Genomic DNA, 21,458 nt, shown 5'->3' with positions numbered 1-21,458 from the left:
TAATCATAACTTACAATTGTGTCTTGCATTACAGTTAATAAACCTCATTGGCATTATCTTACTCTTCCTACAAACATGGATCCCGCTTATTCAGCACTTGAGTCATGGACATTTTGTCGAGGGCCAGGCAGTTGTAGGCACTGAGAATTCTGAGGAATTCACAACTGATCACAATTAGGAGAACAAGGTAAGTACTAAGAGGAGAGGTGAACACAGGGCATTGCAGGAGCATACCCAGGGGACATTTACTCAGACTGGAGCACATTGCAGAGGGCTTGAGAAGGAGGAGAACAAGGAGCTGCATCATGAGTGAGTGGAAATTAACTGGTGAAAAAAGACAGAATAGGGCAGGTCCAGTGGCAAGGAAGTATGAGAGCAGCAGGTGTGCCCGGAATTTCAATTAGACTTGTATGACTGAGAGATGGATAGAAAGGACTGGAGGAGTCTTTAGGGTTTTCTAGGTATATGGTCATATCATCAGCAAATAGCGACAGTTTGACTTCCTCTTTACTGATTTGGATACCCTTGATTTCTTTTTTTTTTAATTACCATTTTCATTTGTTTGTTTCCATAGGTTATTGAGGAACAGGTGGTGTTTGACTACGTAAGTTATTTAGAGGCGATTTCTGAGATTTTGGGCCTCGAGTGCAATACTTGTGAGCACTTCAGTCATACATAACACTCTGGAGACAGCAGGGAGACGCTGGAGGATTGGAAGCAAGGAGCAGAGACGATCAGATATTGCAGCTACTTTTAATTATTTACCCAATAGACATCATCATCTTTTCCCTGAAGAATCCCAATTTTTCTCAAACAGCTTCTCAGGAAGTTGTTTTTCAGTGAATACTGGGCCCCACCCTATGCCTAGGAAGTAAAATTTGATCAGTATAAGCCAATCTAGGTAATTCCACTTTCTATCGCCACTGCATGATTTAGCCACAGACATACGTCACAATTTTGGCCAATAATATGGAGTTTAAGAAACTTGTTTTAGGGCTTCTAGAAAACATTTCCTCACTCTTCAAAAGGGATATCTGTTACAGACATTCTCTCTTCCACTACTGCACAATGTATGAGAATGTGCTGCTTAGAGCAACTGCAGTCATCCTGGGACCACAAAGGGACAGGCCTGACAAAACTCTACATGCTGAGAATGGCAACATGGAAAGATGCAAAGAACCAAGGTCCCTGATGTGGTCGAATGGCCAAATTATGCACTCTGTAACACCTGCTGCAAAGTTCTTTTTAAGCGAATTTAAAACCATTATCCCCTTACTGCCATTCTGACTAGGTCTTCTGTTTTATTTTGTAGCCAAAAGCATCCAGGTTGATATACTGATTTTCACTTTAGAAAGTTCACTCTGGAAGCAGTGAGCCAATTAGGTGAAAGAGGATTAAAAATACAGGTTGGGACATTACTAAGAGGCTGCTGTAGGAATCAGTGAGTTTTGGTGAGACAAGGTCTGTGGGGGTGGAGAGGAGGGAATGGGTTTAAGAAATAGGAGGGATTTGGAGTAAACAGGACTTGTAAATGTTTGGCTTTATGTCCTGGATGCTTTTGAGGTTTCTGGATTATGGTGCCTGCTAATGAGATAGGGGACAGAGGAGGAGGAGAACACAAGTGGAGGCTTGGTAGAAATAATGACTCATAGGTTACCAGACCTATTTTGCAGATGAAATAACCAAGTATCATTACTAATCTGTGTTGTCTGTGAGGGTATGTATGAATCTTATCTGTATTTTTTTTTTAACTACTGATTCTCCAGTACCATACAATAGTTGATTAATAAGGATGCTTAATAACAAATAAATGAGGCTTAGAAAAATTACATCGTTTGCCTATATAGTTAGAAGTTTTGAAGCCAGAATACATTCTCAAGTCCTCTAACTCCTTCCAATATACCATCTACCACAAGCCACCACACTAAAAACAACAACAACAAAAAGCTGAATTTCAGGTTCTGAAGCAGAGGAGTAAACTCTTCTTGGAAGATATAGAGTAAGAGTGGGCTCATTCTCTCAGGTCACAGTAAGAGGGTATTTAATTTTTTTCATTAATGTATATTTTGTGAATGCGTTTCTAAAGAAGAAATATATTCAAGAAGGATGCACTTAGGGACATCTAAGAACCATGGATTATACCTCATTGGTGACATACTCAGAATGAAATAGACTCCTTTCATTCTAACCTGGAGCTCAGAATTGGAGAATCAGGCAAAAACTTAAGATTTAAAGCCTCTCTATTATCTGGAGTGAATAGAGACTAGCTAAAATCCCTCTTAGGTCACTTCAAGTCATTTCTTGTATTGTCTTTCAAATTGTCAGGGAATAGCAGTTCACCATTTTATGTGTGCGAATCACTAACGTTTGAAAGATATATCTTCTCTTAGTCTTTGTTCCTTTAAGAGAAATAATCCTTATTGCTCTAGGCTTCCCAATTTATATCATTCTCCCAATATTTTTTATACTTTTTTGGCTCTTTTCTTAGTATTCTTTATTTTCTTCACATTCTTAAACTGAAGTATCTAAAAGCTTGTCTAGACAATAATTATTTCAATGTTTTTGTTTCTGCTAAGTCAGATTTATAAGAATTTAAATGTTTCCCAAAATTAAACCGACAGCTATGGAATAGGCAAAGAATTAGAAATTATTGACCTTAACCTCAAAGGACTGATCACTGCGTATAGGCAGCAGGATGCACATAAACCCCTAATATTCCAAGAATAATATCACAGTTTGTAATTCACACTCCAGGTTGTGGGACGGAGTCTTGAAGCGCATTAGAAATTTGGGAAAGCAATAGAGCACTACAGACTCAGGAGGGACTCACGAACACTAATGAATACAGAATGAGCCTTAAAGAGGACTGAGGATTTGGAGGGAAAGAATAGGAATATGGAAGGAGGCGGACATGGGAGAAGGCTGGAATCTGAAGATCTAGAACAAAGGTTTATGCAGAAAGTACATCCAAGATGCTTTTTAAAGAAAATCTTTTTCCCCCCAAAGCCTTATATTTATGTTGACAGTTATTCCGTCCATTATAGATATCATCTAGATGGGTAAAAGATATCATCTTTTCTCTCCCAAAGATGATCATATTATAAATTGATCCTTTTGTCTTCTATAATTAATGAAAACAATGTTGAATTTTAATTCTATCTGTGTGATAGATATTTAATTCTATCAGTATTTTGGTAAATAGTATACATGGGACATTGGGGCCTAGTCATCATACAGTCACCTCAAATTATAGAAATTTAATAGGCCTAGAACATGGTAGGGACTCAATAAATGTTTATTGAATCAATGAAAGAAAAAAAGAAAGAAAAAAGGATGGAGTTTAGAAATATTATTTATCATTAATTTTTTAGAAGTTAGGTGAGCAGTTATTTAAATGATAACTTAATTAGTATTTAGAATCCTACCCTGAGCTTTAAGTTATAATTTATCAGGCCTTCACAAATATAGGGTACACAACTGATATATTTTTACTTTCTTTTTTCTTTTTCAGACGAATTCATCTTCATCTTTTAGAAAAAAGATGAAGAACCCAAGTATGGTTCTTCATCCTTTTCTTTTTTTTTTTTTTTTAGAATCAGAGTTCGTTTTTTTTTTTTTTTTTTCACAGATAGGGGTCTTGCTGTGTTGCCCAGGCTGGTCTTAAACTCCTGGCCTCAAGCAATTCTCCCACCTTGCAGCCTCTCAAAGTGCTAGGATTACAGGGGTAAGCCACTGCGCACAGTGAAGTTCCTGAAATTTTCAATAGGTAACAGGAGTTATAAGTAGTACCATTGTTTCTTCCAGGAATAGCCCAAATTTGAAATATCAAAGGATAACTCAAAAGTAATAAAAGGAAGACAGCAGTAATTTGGTTCTCTCTTATAATGCTCTAAAGGAAATAAAACAGAATTCCAGGAAACATTTATAATCATCTAAATGAGCTACTGACTTTATGCAAACCTTTCTGATCTTTCAGAGGTAAAGAAGGGAGTAGAACAAAGAATGTGAGAAGATATAAGTAGTTATTTACAATAACAAACTCCTTTCTCTCAGTGGTAAATCACTGTGGAGCAGGAATGGACTGAAATCCTTTGCATAAGCAAGAGCTGAGTAAGATAAACATTTTAGACACTGCCAGAGATTTGGAGACTTCTCAGCATTCCAGACTCCTCAGTGTTGTTGCATATTGTGAGAAAAGGGCCACCAGCCTTGAAGCCAAAATGGCCTGTTCTCAGGGTGACTCCTGCCCTAAGGGCGGTATAGTCTTGGGCGAGTCACTTAACCCTTATGAGTCTTTCTTCATCTGCAAAATAGGGATAATGATAATTGTATCTCCTTCATAGGATGGTTGTATGGATAAAACAGTATCTGCAAAAAGCCTGAGTACTTCCTACATATTAGTAGTTCAATACATTTTAACTCTTATTAATTCTTTTTTGTTTGTTTGTTTTGAGATGGAGTTTCACTCTTGTTGCCCAGGCTGGAGTGCAGTGGCATGATCTTGGCTCACTGCAACCTCCGCCTCCTGGGTTCAAGTGATTCTCCTGCCTCCGCCTCCCAGTTAGCTGGGATTACAGGCTTGCACCACCACACCCGGCTAATTTTGTATTTTTTTAGTAGAGACGGGGTTTCACCATGTTGGTCAGGCTGGTCTCGAACCCCTGACCTCAAGTGATTTACCCACCTCAGCCTCCCAAAGTGCTGGGATTACAGGCATGAGCCACCGCACCCGGCCTCTTATTAATTCTTATGCAACTATAATGGGCTCAGTCTCCCCACTCCATTCTGTTAGGTAGAAATCAAATCTGACCTCACCTTACCACGGCAGAGACAGAAAACGCTTTCTTATTTTAGGTGAAAAGAATCAAATTAATCTGATCACTCCAAACAGAACCATTCTTATGTAACATGTACATGTGAAGGAATTAAGCTAGAGCCCAGTCTCAGTGATCAAATACAACAAAATAAGAAATCCCTGGGATGGGGAGGGACAAGTTTTTGTTCCCAATTCTGTCTTAGGTTTCAGCCCCTCACCTCACCTCACCTTTGGGCACCCCCAGTCTGCACTCTCATTCTCCCACAGTCTACCAGTCTTTTCTTCACAGCTACCACACAGCAGCTTATTCAGGGTTTCTCAGTTTTTAAGAAGTTCCTGTTGAAATATTTCAGAATCAGGAAATATCTAGAATTTCATACAAATGATTCTATATAACTTAAAGGGCAGACTCTCTCCCCTACACTTAGATCATGTCTATCAATGACACATATGTAGATAGTATTGGATCTGTCCGGAGAAGTACAGCATTGTAAATGGAAATGTTGCTTTAAGAAATTTCAAAATACGTTAACATATACACAGAACAAAGAACAAAGGGAAAGAATTTTGGTCTTTGTGTTAGAATAAGAAAAGCTCCTTTTATTTTTAGTTATGAAAGATTATTATAAACCTTAAAACTTAAAATATGCCTTAAAAATCTGCAGTATTGCAAGAATAAGCTTTTTAAAAATCTTAAATCTATGTAGTATGTAACTATTGGTAAAATCTACTTTGCAGCCTGGAAAAAAAAAATCTGGAGTGAAGTAGGTCCAGAGACACTGTTGTAGTACCTCTGAAATGTTTGTAGCCACAGAAATAGTTCTGAATACAGCAATGTTAAAACTGTTCAAAGGTTGGGCTTCCTATTTGTATAGTACAAATACAGAACAATTTGCAGATGGATCCTTTAACTTTTTTGGATTATGGATGTAATGGTGTTGAGGGAGAAACCTTGAGTCACAAACACTTAAAATCAATAACCTTTTTCAATGGCCAGGCTTAGGTAACTTAGTGAAGTAGTATAAATTTGTCTCTTTAAGACTGTTCTAGAGGCCAGGCGTGGTGGCTTATGCCTGTAATCCCAGCACTTTGGGAGGCCAAGGCAGGCAGATCACTTGAACCCAGGAGTTGGGAGACCAGCCTGGGCAACATGGCGAAACTCTGTCTCTATAAAAAATACAAAAGTTAGCCAGGCATAGTGGTGCACACTCATAGTCCCAGCTACTTGGGAGGCTGAGACAGGAAGATTGCTTGAGGCCGGGTGGCGGAGGTCACAGCGAGCTGTGATCGTGTCACTGGACCCCAGGCCAGGCGACAGAGTGAGACCCTGTCTCAAAAAAAAAAAACCAAAAAACAAAAAACAAAAAACAAAAACCAGTTCCAGCTTGTATTCCTGTAAGTAACCTCCTCATGTCCACTCCCATTTCGTAATTTTATCCCTGACCCCAGGGTCTTACGACTTCTCTTCGGGATATTCACATGATAAATCACTGACCAGGGTAAATTAGCTTGTGCTCAACCTCTTGCACAGGAGTCTTTGCATTAAGATAAAATATGATTAAAAGGAAGTACCCCACCCTCAAGAAATCCATCTCTAATGGTAAAATTTCAGATACCACAGTGTTTTAATAGGGAATTATTTGGATCAGGGAAGTTTTTCTAGTACAGGACTAGAACTAGAAGGATATTAGTAGTAATATTTGCCTTCTACTCTATTTCTCAAATTTTGGTTATGAGATCATTTGTGCTATAATCACCAAAGATACCTCCTTAAAAAACAAAACAAAACAATGGATTTTTAGGCCCAATTCCAGAATGACTAAATCAGAATCTCTGGGAGTGAGGAGCTTATAATTTAGAAAGAGTAGGGGGATACAGATGGGTAAACAAATACAAGGTGAGGACTATTATCCCAGTTTTGGAAATCATCAGATTATACCTTGAACAAAAGCTTAAGGTTTCCATGCACAACCTGGCCTACCAGTATTCCCTGTGCTCTATTAAAGTAGAAATTTTATTTTAAATTGTTGGTAACATATAAGGAACATAACTTCATCTTTTGGTCTTACCAGGCACTCCAGCTTGGATCCAAAAGTTGATGTCTGTCCCTTCTCCATGGCTCAGGACCTGAGTGATATTGAGGGGCTGCAGCAGGCTCATAACCTCCTCCATGATGGCCCTGGCCTTTTCACTGCCAGTGAATTGCAGCCCAGTGGGTAAGAAGGTTCCCGTGTCAGACTCCATCACTAGGCTGTAGTTGGAAATATTTACCTAAACACAAGAGAAAGTTGTTTGATTTTTATCTGTCGCTTCTGTGTTTTCTCCTTGGGAACTATCAAACAACAATTACCAAATACTTTACCTCCTCACGGCTGTGCCAAAACACATGTTGCTGTGCCTGACTTAGGGTCTGGTCTGCATATTATCTAACCATTCTGAGATGCACAATTACTCAGTCTAGGATTTGCCAAACTCAAGAGTTGGCTGGAAAGGATTAAAAAAATATAATGAAGGGAAATATAAAGCCCCATATCAAAGATGTTCAGTTATTTCTACTAGCAATAATATTCTTTCAACTAATTTTCTTAAGTATTCACTGTGTTCTGGTATACAATTCCTCCTATGTGGCAGGGATCTCCAGATAGTATTAGCCATGCTCAGAAAAAAGAAGGTATGCTCTGTGAACTTATTTCTTTGCACCTCTTCCCTCTAAATAGATATTCTATCTTATCTTAATTGTGAGTTCTGCCAAAGCTTAAAGACATCAAGCTGACAGGTTTGTCTTGGGGTTCTGATTTTGTTGTTGTTCCATATGTTAAATCCCCAGGGAGGGAGGCAATAGAACAAGGCATGAAACACTGCTATCCCTGGTGTAAAACCGCAGTACTCTAATTCCAGGCAACTCTGCCAGGCCACTAGTTCATAAACTCTTTCCAAATAAAGTCTGGTAAGAAAGCACACAGTTATTTCATGTAGCCAATATTGTCACAGCATGAACTTAGAATATAATAGGCTCTTGACAGGTTGCACAGTTAAATTGCTACCCAGCCCTAAAACTTGGAACTTTAAGATCCTTCAAACTGGCCAGCTCATCTATTTCCCAGGAGCCATCCACATCTTTAAGACTTACCAACTGCCACCTTGGTTGACTTATTCCCAAGCTATGCTTGGACAAACACTGCTACTCATTCCTCATTACTCACCTAGTAAAAAATCAATAACAACATTTGTACATTGCGTCCAGAGAGCTTTCACATTTGCAGTCTCCTCTGGTGTTCTTTGGCCACTCATAAAATAGACAAAGCAGTATTATTAATGTTGCTGTTTTATAGGAAAGGATCTGACAATCAGAGAGGTCAAGTGATTTGCTCAATGTTATACAGCTGGCAAATGGTAGCGCTGGCTCTGAAACTCCCTGCTTTCCAAGACTCCACACTACCTAGCATGGCACTGAGGGGTAAGCAATACTTATTCTGCATTTAGAATGATTTTCCACTTACATAACAATTTGGGGATTGCGTAGCATTTTTTTTCTAAAACAGATTCCATTTTACAATGATTGCCTAACCTTTTGCTCTTGAAGTGTATTGTAGTTACAAGGGCAAGAGCAGTGACAGGTTCTAGAGAAAGATGTTGATGGCATTTACAGCCCTGAGACACCAACACTTTTTGTTATTGTTAATGATGAGAAGGTTAATGATGCAGAAGTCTGTTCATATTTCTGTATATGAACAAGTCTAAGGGACTTGTCTTCATGGTGATTTTTAGTGAAAGACCCAAAGCATTTATAATAAAAAGTGCCACCTCAGCTTTCAGCTGAGGTTACTGCATTATGGTAGCATCATTAGAGTTAATGATATGCAAAATATTTGCATTAATGTCTTACATTCAGGGCTCATTTAACTAGTATATTGATGCTAAGTCAGCAGGTTGACATGTAATTTGGCAGTCCTAAGCCTCTTCCCTTGTATGCCCTGCCATACCCACAACCCTAAACTGTTTCCCTCTCCTGCAAAAAGGAGAAAAGAAAGTTCATAATATATCTTGCAAATGAAAACAGAATTGAGCAATCTTGTTTGTGAGAGTTTCCCTATTGCAGGCAGATCCCATTCTTCCAACAAGAAAATCAGGCAAAGTGCTTCTAATCATGTACTATGTATGTTAAAATTGGAGCTACATGATAGGAAGAATCAATATCCTTAAAATGGCCATACTGCCCAAAACAATTTACAGATTCAATGCTGTTCCTATCAAACTACCTATGACATTCTTCACGGAACTAGAAAAAACTATTTTAAATTCATATGGAATCCCAAAATAGCCCAAATAGCCAAGGCAATCATAAGCAAAAAGAACAAAGCTGGAGGCAACTTCAAATTATACTACAGGATTATGGTAACCAAAACAGCATGGTACTGGTACAAAAAATAGACACAAAGACCAATGGAACAAAGTAGAGAGCCCAGAAATAAGGCTGAACACCTACAAGTATTTGATCTTTGACAAAGCTGACAATAAAGGCAATGGGGAAATGGTTCTCCATTTAATAAAGAATGCTGGGATAACTGACTAGCCATACGCAGAAGTTGAAACTGGACCCCTTCTCTACACCATATACAAAAATCAACTAAAGATTGATTAAAGACTTAAATATAAAGCCCAAAACTATAGAAACCCAGAAGACAACCTAGGCATACCATTCTGGACATAGGAACTAGCAAAGATTTCATGACAAAGATGCCAAAAGCAATCGCAACAAAAGCAAAAATTGACAGATGGAACCTAATTAAGAGTTTCTGTACTGCCAAAAAAACTATCAACAGAGTAAACAGACAACCTACAGAACGGGAGAAAAGTTTTGCAAACTATGCATCTGACAAAGGTCTAATATCCAGCATCTGTAAGGAACTTAACAATTTACAAGAGAAAAACAACCCCATTAAAAAGTGACATGAACAGCGGCTTCTCAGTAGAAGACATACATGTGGCCAATAAGCATACGAAAAAAAGCTCAATATCACTGACCATTAGAGAAATGCAAATCAAAACCACAATGAGATACCATCTCACACCAGTCGGAATGGCTATTATTAAAAACTAAAAAAATACACGCTGGTGAGGCTGAGGAGAAGAGGGAACACTTATACAATGTTGATGGGAGCGTAGATTAGTTCAACCATTGTGGAAAGTAGTGTGGCGACTCCTCAAAGACCTAGAGACAGAATTACCATTCAACCCAGCAACCCCATTACTGTGTATATACCAGTAAAGGGGGAATAGAAATCATTCTGTATTATAGAGACACATGCATGTGTATGTTCACTGAAGCACTATTCACAATAGCAAAGACATGGAATCAACCTAAATGCCCATCAATGATAGACTGGGTAAAGGAAATGTGGTATATACACACCATGGAATACTATGCAACCACAAAAATAATGAGATCATCTCCTTTGCGGGGACGTGGATGGAGATGGAGGCCATTATCCTTAGCAAACTAACACAGAAATGGAAAACCGAACACTGCATGTTCTCACTTATAAGTGGGAGTTAAATGGTGAGAACACATGGACAGACAGAGGGAAACAACACACACTTGGACCTACCAGAGGATGGACAGTGGAAGGAGGGAGAGGATCAGGAAAAATAACTAATGGGTACTAGGCTTAATACCTGGGAGAGAAAATAATCTGTACAACAAACTCTCATGACGCAAGTTTCCCTGTGTAACAAACCTGCACATGTACCCCTGAACTTAAAATAAAAGTTTGTAAACAGTGGAGCTAGTTAGCAGTTTGGCTATTAGACCCAACATTAATGAGCAGCCTGGTGAGTTGGACACCACCCTGGGCTCAGTCTATTGTATTCCTGACTCAGCAACTGATACACTGGGCTTCCAAGGCGGGTGAATGGCCTCTCCCTCTGTCCCCAAGTCATGTTACCTTGGTCCTTGGCTTCTGCATCTGTAGGTTGGGACAAAAGCTTGAATAATGAGCCTGTCCATATGAAGCTTCAAGCACCTTTAAAGAAAGGCCTTTAAAGCAAAGAGAAAGTGGATGCATGAATGGAAAACTAGGGCTTCTAATAATGTGTTCATTAAGTGCTCCCTGGTCCTCTTTAACTACAAATGTGCAGATGTCCGAGGGACAGGGGGCTTCACAGTTTGTGAATGCCATTGTGCAGTGTCACAGGATGTTGACAGGAACGTAGAGAATAGTGTAAATAAAGAAGGTTTCAAAGGTGCCCTCGGCTATATATGTGGCAGCCATTTTAGTGGAGAGATCAAGAGTGTAAGCTTCTGAATGATCCAGACTAGGTTTGACCCTCACATCAACCCATTTTTAGCTGTAATGGGGATGATAATGGTACCCAGCTCATGGAATTGTCAAAACAGTACATTGTAAAGGTTAGGGCATAACTAGCACTTGGTAAACAGTAGCATTACTGTTGTTACTGTTCTTGGCACTGAGCATCAACACTTCTCAGATTTTCAAGGATGGTCCCAATATAAGCCCTTTTGTTAGCTGATTACAACGATGGTAGACAGCATTTCTGCGATGTTTCCTATGAGCCAGACACTATGTGTAACGTCTTACAGCTCATCCCATGAGTGTGCACAATCATTCCATCAGTGCTCTCATATTTCTCATCTCACAGATGAAGGAACAGGTTTAGTCAGGTTGACTAACTTTCCCACGGTTACCTTGCTAGTTAAGTGGTGCAGCCAGAATTCCAACCCAGAGGAATTCCTTCCACCTCCTCAGCAGTGCTCACAACCTCTCTACTGCTGGGTCTCCTGAAAGACACTTCTGTCAGGCTACAAGTCCTCATTTTTAATTCAGAAATACAAAGACTTAGTTAAATGCATAGATTAAAAACTTTTTTTTCATGATTGTAACACAAGGTATACTTGGACAGAAGTTATTCCTACTAACAAAGTAATTTGTTTAAGCCAAGAAAGAAATGAAAACAGAAACAAAAATCTCCTGCTCCACAATTTGCTTCCAACTAGAAATAAAAAGAGTAAAATAATAAAACATCTTTTCAAGCCAAATAAGACAGGATGTGTAGATATCAGTAAACCAGAATTCTGGCATAGGTATAGAAATGTTTGATTTCTATTCGTGTAGAACATTTTTAGTTGCTGCTTACATGACGGCAGCGTTCTATTGTTTTCTATTTATATATAAACATCTCCATATGTTTTCAATAAAGAACTAAGAAAACAAACCACCCACCATCCATGACACTGCTTTTTCTCTACATTTATGGAGTCATTATCTAATTGTTAGCACATGGTGAAGGAGTTGGGAAAACGTCTCTACACAAAGAAGCTGGAATGAATAGCTGTGTCACTGGGCTGTTAGAACTGCTGCTTCTCAGGAATATGTTGTCACAAACATCTTTCTTCCTTAGTGTGCTATGTGTGGGGACATACTCAATGTAGATTTGAAAAGCTGATTATAGCTAGTGACAGGGAGCACAGTAATGCTCATTTCACCCAACCCATTTTAGCACACGTAACAAGATATTCATCCTCTTGTTTATAGGGTGTAGGAAGAAACCAACTTCTAGAGGCTGAATGCTTTATTGCTGAGATAACCAGCACTGATTGAGACAAGCTGAGGCACATAGATGAGGAGGCTGAGCAGCTCAGTGATAAACTCAGATATTATCTGTAAACCCCCTACTTTGTTCTCTAAATAAAGAGAAGCAGCTCTTTATTAGGAGCCATGAAAACTGTCATTCATTACCATGTAATATACGTAATGTAATGTAGAGGAATACTTCAAGGTAACCTCTTAAGGTCAGATCATAGGATTAGTTAATATCTGCTCAGGGTTGAGGATTCATAATTTTGTCCTGTGCTATAATCACATGCTATAATACTTCTGTTCCTTTTTTTAAGGGTCAGGCTACTCTGCCAAAGAACAATTTGGTAACCAGTAGCATTCTTTGGGTGCAACGCAAGATTCAAAACAAGAGAAGTGTTTAAAATATATATTGCATGTTTTAAAATACTTACTTCCTGATATAAACACAAGGATGATGTTTGTGTTTTTTGCTTTTATAAAATTCTAGGCTACTTTTCAGAAATATAGACCCAAGTCCAATAATATCTCCTCTTTCTCCAAATTTGGCTTCTTCTTTGCTTAAAAGTTTTTTATTTTCTCATAACCTAGAAAAAATAACCTATGAGACCACCATGAAAAAATAAAAAAATAAACATATTTTCTCATGTTTCTCAACATGTCTTTGATTTTGACTTAAAGTGACATTGAAGTCTCAAGATCAAGTGAAAAGAAAAGAGACTCCTATTTGAATTAATCATGTAGCCTCCTTGATTTATTCTTCAAAGAAGTAAACTCCACACTGACACAGGGCAATTTTAGTACCTCTTTCTTGCCCTGTAAAAGTAAATATTTTATAGATAACGGTGGTGATGCGTTTGGTCAGGTGGTAGCTCAAAACAAGCTTTCAAAAGCAAATCATCTTAAAATGTGTGTGCTGAGTTGCTGCAATCCTGTTTTGCAGTTCTGCCAGTGACCCTGAATTCCTAGTTTTGGTGGATGAAGGTGATTTCTTTACAGAGCTTCAGCTCAAACAATTAACATGATTGGATGATATGTAAAGAAGGTTCTCCTGCCGTGCAAAGTAAAAAGATAGCCTTAACTTTCTGGTCAGATCTACCTGAAGTTCAGACTTTTCCTTTTGACCGTTACTTTCAGTCTCCAGCACTCAGTTTTGAACAGCTTTGGGCACCCAAGGGAGAGCCAGGAAAGGGATGATAACATAAATTATTTTATTTGATGGCTCAACTGGCTGCAGCTTGGGGAAATGGACAGTCTTGGCTAAGTTACATTAGTACCAAAATTGCAGACAGAGTGGGAAACCTAACAGGTGCAGGAGCCTCTGAGGATCTAACCATCTTCTCACTCCACTTGTATTGTGGTTTAGCCACCATCGTACCTGGAGACAGGAACAGAATGAGTAGCTACTGGAGATCCCTTTCCATACCTATCATTCTGTGTGTATGCACAGAGGTATTCTGTTCTGAGACACACCTCTGTTTTCAGGCAGTCCAATGTTTACAATGTCATTTGAAGCACTCTAGATCTTAGTGAATTCACCTCTTGTGCTTGTTAAGGTCCGTGGATAACCCTTAAACTTACCAAAAACACACGATCCTTGCATAAATGACACTATGGTAATAATAGTGAGACAGAAGGCTAAAAATGTGGCATAAACATTAGCTAAAAAGAGTAATTTTATTTGTATTATATAGCAAATCTGACTGCATTTGATGTATTTTTTTTAAAAAATGCAATATCCAGTATATTCGGTAGATAGACTTAAAAAAAGGCTTACATAGCAAATTAATATCTATCTCAGCTTCTAATTTTATTCTTTCATGTTGAAGCAATATAATAATAATAGAAGTAGTGGGACTCAAGAGCTCACAATTAAATTTCGATTCATTTAATGCTATATATTGGTCAAGTGTTTCATGCTACTTGTTTCATATTCATTTCAGTATGCTGTTGTAGAAGAGAAAGTGCCAACACAGCTGGTTTTGTAGGAGCAGACTTCCCTGCCTTTTTCATTCTCTATCCCTCTCAGTCCCCTCTTCTAACAGGTTATCTGTCAGTCTTTCCTGTTATACCCACCACACTACAATTCTTCTCCAGGTTCAAAAGGCAACAACTAAATTGCCTGCATGAAGAACCTTTCCTTCATTTGACCATTTTCCTTCAACACTGTGACATGCTAAATAAGCTCACACATAAAGATGTGTTTCTTGTTTTTGATGACATTGTTGTACCAGCCAAGATAGTGCTTTCTGGTTGACCTCTAATGCCCTTCTCTTGGCTGGGAAGACTACAGCAGCTTGTTCAAGTCCCTTTCTAAGGTTATAACTGACAGCTAAGTTCATCTATCTATAAGTAGACAGGTTCTTTTAAAAAATATAGTACTCATCATTTTCTTGTCCTGCAAAAATAGACTATACTATACTCTAGAAACCAAATATTTACTCAATCCTAGGGTGTGTTAGGGTGTATCATATTAAAACCCAATTTGTGAGTTTTTCTTTCTCTATAGCCTACAGACAAGTACTTTCAGCATTTCTGGATTTTGACAATATCCCCCTATGCCTTATTTGATCAAGTACTCTTTACCAATATTAGTAAAGATGATAAATACAGCTTTAGAAATAATTATGTTTTCTTAGGCGAGCCTTTCCTTCTTTTTCAAAAGAAAATTAGCAGGTTTGAAACCTTATGAAAAACAAAAGTACCAAAATAGGAACTTCAGGGCTCTTGGTCTGCTCAAATGACTTCATGCCCTACTTCTGCCCAAGCCTTCTGTGACTACCATCCATACCCCTCTCTAATTTGTTGGCCTATTGCACTTCATTCAATTTTTCTTAATATCTGCCTTGCTCCTACAAAAATGTAAGGCTTTCTACAAGAAAATATCCTAATGCTATACTAAAAGAGTAGGTAAATGCACTAGAACTAAGAAAATGCCATGAACACAGGAATCACATGTGTGTGGATCTCTGCCATCTCTCTAGATTAAATAACAGAACTAAGCACATAGTAGGTGCACAATAAATGTTTAAGGCAAAGGAAAAGTCAAAATTTGGAACATTTTGACACAGCGTCAATTGCAACTTGAGGATGTAATTTAGCTCTAGCTTGTGGCTGCCAATGTAAGAGGGTGATTGATGTATTACTGAGCTCTCATTATCTAGGAAGAGAAAGTGCACCACCAGCTCCTTGAAAAAAGCAATATTTTTTTCTAGCACTCAATTCTAAGAGTAATTACATGGTTCTTTATATGAGGAACACTGGACAAAATAATGGACACAGTCTCCAATAACAGTTTTACAAAAGATGCAGAAACACTTTTCCTAACACTATTTCCTACATATTGATCCTCGATTAAAGCCAAAAGCAAAATATTAAGTCACATTTCAGAAAATGTGTTTTTTCGGGAAGCAAAATGTATTTATTCAACAGTTATTTTGACATAAACTGAGTGATAGGGTGACTATACATTTTTGTTTGTCCTAAGAAGTCCCAGTTTACATCCCCTGTCTTGGTGTCAATTGAGCCTCCTTTCTCTTGCAAACATTTCCTGGTTTTAATAATAAATCATATTTCCAACCTACATATGAGGGTATCTGTATATGAAGATGACTAAGATAGGGTTGTTTTCCTAAAGGAGGGGAGGGTTTACTAGCAGAGGCAATAACTGGCTAATATATTAAATGTGATGAGTTCTATGAATATGTACAAAGAAGGAAAAACAACTACTGAAAAGTGTTGGCAAAAGCTTGGTAAAAGAGGTGATGTTTGGCCTCAGCAAGTACCCTAGATTGAAAGTTTTCCCATGAGAGCAGGGATCTTGTTAGTTCATCAGCATATTCTCAGAACCTAGCTAACAGGCACTCGAAAATACTTGTCAAATGAACAAATGACTTTATTTTAAGCATCCAACTAATGTTGTCCAGAATGTAGCTTTCCAAGAGAGGATCAGAGCTTAGGCAATCTCTAAAAGGATAAATATAAGCATGTTCTGTAGAGCATCTCACTCTCAAACATTAGTTGCCCCTCCTAGAATTTTTGTAGCATTAGTGAAAAATGTAAAGTGGAAACGATTAGTGAGCATCAAATTTCAAATCTGTGATGGAGCTGCACTTGACATTTGTTTACTCCTGGAAATGCTTTCTTCCCTTGGCTTCTGGAACCTCAGACTCTTGGCTCTTTTTATGCTTTACTGGATGATCCTTCCCATTTTTCTTGGAAAATGAATGGAAAATAATAGTTACCCTCTCACAACACCCCTGTCTCCTGTCCAGTGGAAGTTCAGCTTCTGTGTTTTCAATGCTGTGATCGTTGGTTTTGCTCTCCAGGGAATATAGTGCCTTAGAGGCCCTGTCTCTTCATCTTGAAGATCCCCTGGTCCTAGGGTCTGTATTATCCACAAGCCTCCTTTATCACATCGTCATGACCCTCACTGGAATCAGTCTCTCTGAACTGTTTTCTTCCTCCTCCCGATGTCTCAATCCCCTCTCTATATAATAGAATAATAAAAATAATAATAAGAAAATTATTATTTTCTTTCTCATTTTTCTCATCATTCTGACCAATAGACATTGGGGTGCTCAGAAACAGACTAAAGGCCTCTTCTTTTCTCTATCACACTTTCTCTGTTGGAACCCTTATTTAGGCTCATGGTTTTAAATAAATCTGTATGGTGATGAGTTCCAAATTCATATTTTCATGTATCTCCTGAATTCTAGACTCATGTCCAACAGCTACTCAGTATCTCTACTTAGATGTCTAATTGCGTATTAGTTTTCTATTGCTGCTGTCACAAATTACCACAAAGTCACGGACTTGTAACAACACAATTTGTGTGTGTGTATGTGTTTGTGTGTTTTGAGACAGGGTCTCACTCTGTCACCAAGCCTGGAGTGCACTGGCATGATCTTGGCTCTCTGCAGCTTTGGCCTTCCAGGCTCCAGAAATCCTCCCCACCTCAGTCTCCTGAGTAGCTGTGACTACAGGTGCACCACCACGCCCAGCTAATTTTTTTGTGTTTTTGTAGAGACAAAGTCTCGCCATGTTGCCCAGGCTGGTCTCGAACTTTTGGGCTCAGGCGATCTGCCCACTTTAGCCTCCTAAAGTGCTAGGATTATAGGCATGAGCCACTGTGCCTGGCGTAAAAATTTATTCTCTAATAGTTCTGGAGGTTGTAAGTCCGAAATAAGCCTTGTAGGGCTAAAATCAAGGTGCTGGTAGAGCTGGTTCCTTCTGGAACTCCTCTCTTGCTTATACACCCAAAATACAATCTATCAACAAATCTTGTTGGCTCTGTTTTCAACATAGACCTACTCTCTGACAACTTCCCATCAGTTCCACTGTTCTGACTCAGTCCAAGCGACCACCAGCTTTCACCTGGAGCACTGCAGTAGCATCCTGTCTCCCTATTTCAGCCCTTGCCATCCTTCAGCCTATTTAAAAAAATGGGAGAAATGATTTTGGTCAGGTAGAATCTGAGAGCAAGAGTTATTATTTATTTGGCTTTATGACTAAAGAAGCCTCAAATTGTCTACAGAAAATGGAATTGAACCTCAAAAAGGCTGAACAAGTTAGCCACAAAACTGTCTCTATCCAATTACATCAGCTGACTTATTGAAGGAAAGGTGGTGCATTCAATGGCTTTAGGAACTGGTGGCAACAATAGCCCCGGAGGAAGGAGAGAGGGGATTGAGACATCGGGAGGAGGAAGAAAACAGTTCAGAGAGACTGATTCCAGTGAGGGTCATGACGATGTGATAAAGGAGGCTTGTGGATAACACAGACCCTAGGACCAGGGGATCTTCAAGATGAAGAGACAGAGCCTCTAAGGGCACTATATTCCCTGGAGAGCAAAACCAACAATCACAGCACTGAAAGCATAGAAGCTGAACTTCCACGGGACAGGAGACAGGGGTGTTGTGAGAGGGTAACTATTATTTTCCATTCAGATGGAGCATTTATATGAAGAAAACTCCATGCCTATGGCTGTCTGTAGACTTCTCCCCTGAACTCTACACTTAAAACATTTTGTTATTTCAATAAATTTAGGGGTACAGTGTTTTTTTGGTTACATGGATGCATTGTATAGCAGTGAAGCCTGGGATTTTGGTGCACCCATAACCTGAGTAGTATACATTATACCCAATAGGTAGTTTTTCATCCTTCATTCACCTGCCACTCTCCCCCTTTCTAAGTCTCCAATATCCATTATACCACCCTGCATATCTTTGCATACCCATGACTTAGCTCCAACTTATAAGTGAGGACAGGTGGTATTTGGTTTTCCATTCCTGAATTACTTCACTTAGAATAATGGCATCCAGTTCCATCCAAGTTGCTGCAGAAGATATGATTTCACTCTTTTATGGCTGAGTAGTATTCCATGGTATATATGTACCACATTTTCTTTATCCACTCATCTATTGATAGACATTTAGGTTTATTCCATATCTTTGCAATTGTGAAACATGCTGTGATAAATGTACATGTGCAGGTGTCTTTTTGATATAATGACTTCTTTTCCTTTGGGCAGATACCTAGTAGTGGGATTGCTGGATAGAATGGTAGATATGCTTTTAGTTCTTGGAGAAAGCTCCACACTGTTTTCCATAGAGGCTATACTAATTTACATTCCCACCAGCAGTGTATGAGTTCCCTTTTTACCACATCCATGACAACATCTATTGTTTTTTGATTTTTTAATAATGGCCATTCTCGCAGGGGTAAGGTGGTATCTCACTGTGGTTTTTATTTGCATTTCTCTGATGACTAGTGATGTTGGACATTTTTTCATATGTTTGTTGTTGGCCATTTGTATATCTTCTTTTGAGAAATGTCAATTCATTGAACTCTATACTTTTTGCCAAGCTGCCTACTAGACCTCGCCACATGAAAGTCTGATATCTTAAACTTAACATGTTCAAACCTGTACTCCTTACCTCCCCCTTTCCCCCCTGCCTAACTCCCCTCATTTCAGTTGTTTGGGCCCCAAACTGTCAGGTTACACTTGACTCCTCTATTTCTCTCATACTCCATATGCAATCCACCATCAGATCCCGTTGGCTCCTTCCTTAAAATATTATCTGCAGCCTGACAACGTGCTATGTCTTCCACAGCTATCATCTTGTTCCAAAATACCCTCTTGTCTTGCCTAGACTATTATTTTTCTTCCATTCTGGTTCCCCTTTAGTCTATTCTCAACGAAACAGCCAGAATGATTATTTTAGAAAGTTAATTCAGCTCATGTTTCTCCTATGCTCAAAAGCCTCCCATAGTTCCAATCTCACTCAGAGAAAATGGTCCACGGGGCTTGACTCTGCCTGGGCTTCTTTACATTGACTTCTTGTCCTACTGCTTTCCTTTCACTGCTCCATTTCAAGCACATTGGCTTCCTCCCTATCCCCTGAACGTCAAGCATGGTCTCCAGCAGCACCTTTGGAACAACTCTCCACCTTCCCTAGAATGCCCTCCTCCAGATATCCTCTCCTCTTCATCCTTTCTGGTCTTAACCAAATATTACCACCTCCATAAAGTCTGCCTCGTTCCTCTCTATCAAAAATTAAAACAGCCCCCTCCTCATGTACCCTGTCTCTGCTCCGTCTTATTTTTCTCCTTAGCAGTTATTTTCATCTAACATACAATTTTACTTATTTATCCAATTTATTATCAGTCTTGATTCACTAGAATAAAAGCAAGATGTGGGCAGACCTCAAAACACTGCCTGACACTTAGTAGGCTCTCAGTAAACATGTGCTGAGTGAATGAATAAATATATGCATGTATGTGTGTGTTTAAACACATATGTGTGTATATTTGTATATGTGAACCCACGCGAGCATGTAACTAGATGCCATTTTGGATGATGGTGGTGGTGGTGAAGATAATGATGATGTTGATGATGATGATGCTCGTGTTGGTGATAAAATAACATCAGTTTTTCAGAATCTGTTTTCCTGTTTTGCTTTTTAAAAAATTTTTCTCAAGAAAACCTACCGTTCCACAATTAAAGTTATTAGCTGAATCTTTACTGTGTATGTTATGAAGCACTTAATAATATACAAAAGTTTACAACATCTATTATAAGTGCTAAAAACAAATACTTTCCAGAAGGATACATAGAGTGATAGTGATTTTTTTTAAAGTGGCCATAAATTATCAAAATACAAGTGAAACTTCAAAGGTCCCTTCAATAATGGAATAAGATGCTCTTATTTTGGAAGCTAGGTGGTAAAAGTCTGCTCCTTCTTAGGTGAAAACAGGGCTGAATATATTCATCATCATTTCGCTATCAAAGATGAGACTCTGCCATATGTCAGATTCACCAAAATAACATGGCCATCACTCAGGAGGAAAAGGGGATGAGCAACAGTAACTGAACTGACAACATAGAATTTTAAAAATATTAAATATATAATATTTAAAACTGTATCTTTGTTGTGCTAAAGTTAGCACATCATGAGGCTTACAATGCATATGTAATCAGTAAGACTCAATTACAGTAACTAATAAATGTGTCCTGGGACTACTTAGACCTTTAACAATCGCTTCACATACTTTGTAAGTTTTAAAGTATTCAGGCAAGATGAGGAAAATAATAAACAGATGAGGCAATTTAGCTTTGAGAAGAGTTAACATAATTTAATGGGTATAGTTTAGATAAAAAGAGGCTAAGGAATTACAGCAATTACTGAAAAAATCCAAATAGGTACCTGTATTGAACTAAGGGAGGTGAAGAAAAACAATTTCCTTCATCTGAGAATAGTAATAAGTAGCAGCAATAATCACCCAAAGGTAGAAGAGGAAAATAGCTATGGTAGAAAATAGCATCAAATATGTCGGGAATAATGATCATTCTGGGGAGCCATGTAAGGACCACTGATGGGATACTGAACACTAGAAATCCTCAAGACGTGTAGAGTAAAAAGCATTAATAAGGCACTCAGACCTCTCCTCCAGTTTCTCTTTGGATATCTGTGTTCTCCATCAAGGGCATTATTAGTGTTTAAAGGATGTGCAAGTGACTAGGGTAACCATGCTGAAAAGGTCGC

The 21,458-nt window shown here is 38.6% G+C and overlaps 1 protein-coding gene and 1 long non-coding RNA gene across 2 annotated transcripts in view; one reads left to right on the top strand and one right to left on the bottom strand.

The window, feature by feature from the left end:
- CPQ (carboxypeptidase Q) overlaps window positions 1–21,458 on the bottom strand; it is a 528,839-nt gene that overhangs the window by 71,095 nt on the left and 436,286 nt on the right. Inside the window, exon 7 of the mRNA XM_025393809.1 lies at window positions 6,886–7,087. Within this exon, the coding sequence (XP_025249594.1) occupies window positions 6,886–7,087 (202 nt within the window). The remainder of the gene's footprint in view (window positions 1–6,885; window positions 7,088–21,458) is intronic.
- The window catches only part of LOC112629944, a 496,138-nt gene that overhangs the window by 367,277 nt on the left and 107,403 nt on the right, over window positions 1–21,458 (top strand). The gene's annotated exons all lie outside the window — the stretch shown is intronic.

The sequence above is a fragment of the Theropithecus gelada genome, chromosome 8 (genome assembly GCF_003255815.1).
Source record: "Theropithecus gelada isolate Dixy chromosome 8, Tgel_1.0, whole genome shotgun sequence".
NCBI lineage: Eukaryota > Metazoa > Chordata > Mammalia > Primates > Cercopithecidae > Theropithecus > Theropithecus gelada.
The sequence above is the reverse complement of the archived record's forward strand: the minus strand, read 5'-3'. Positions and strand labels throughout refer to the sequence as shown.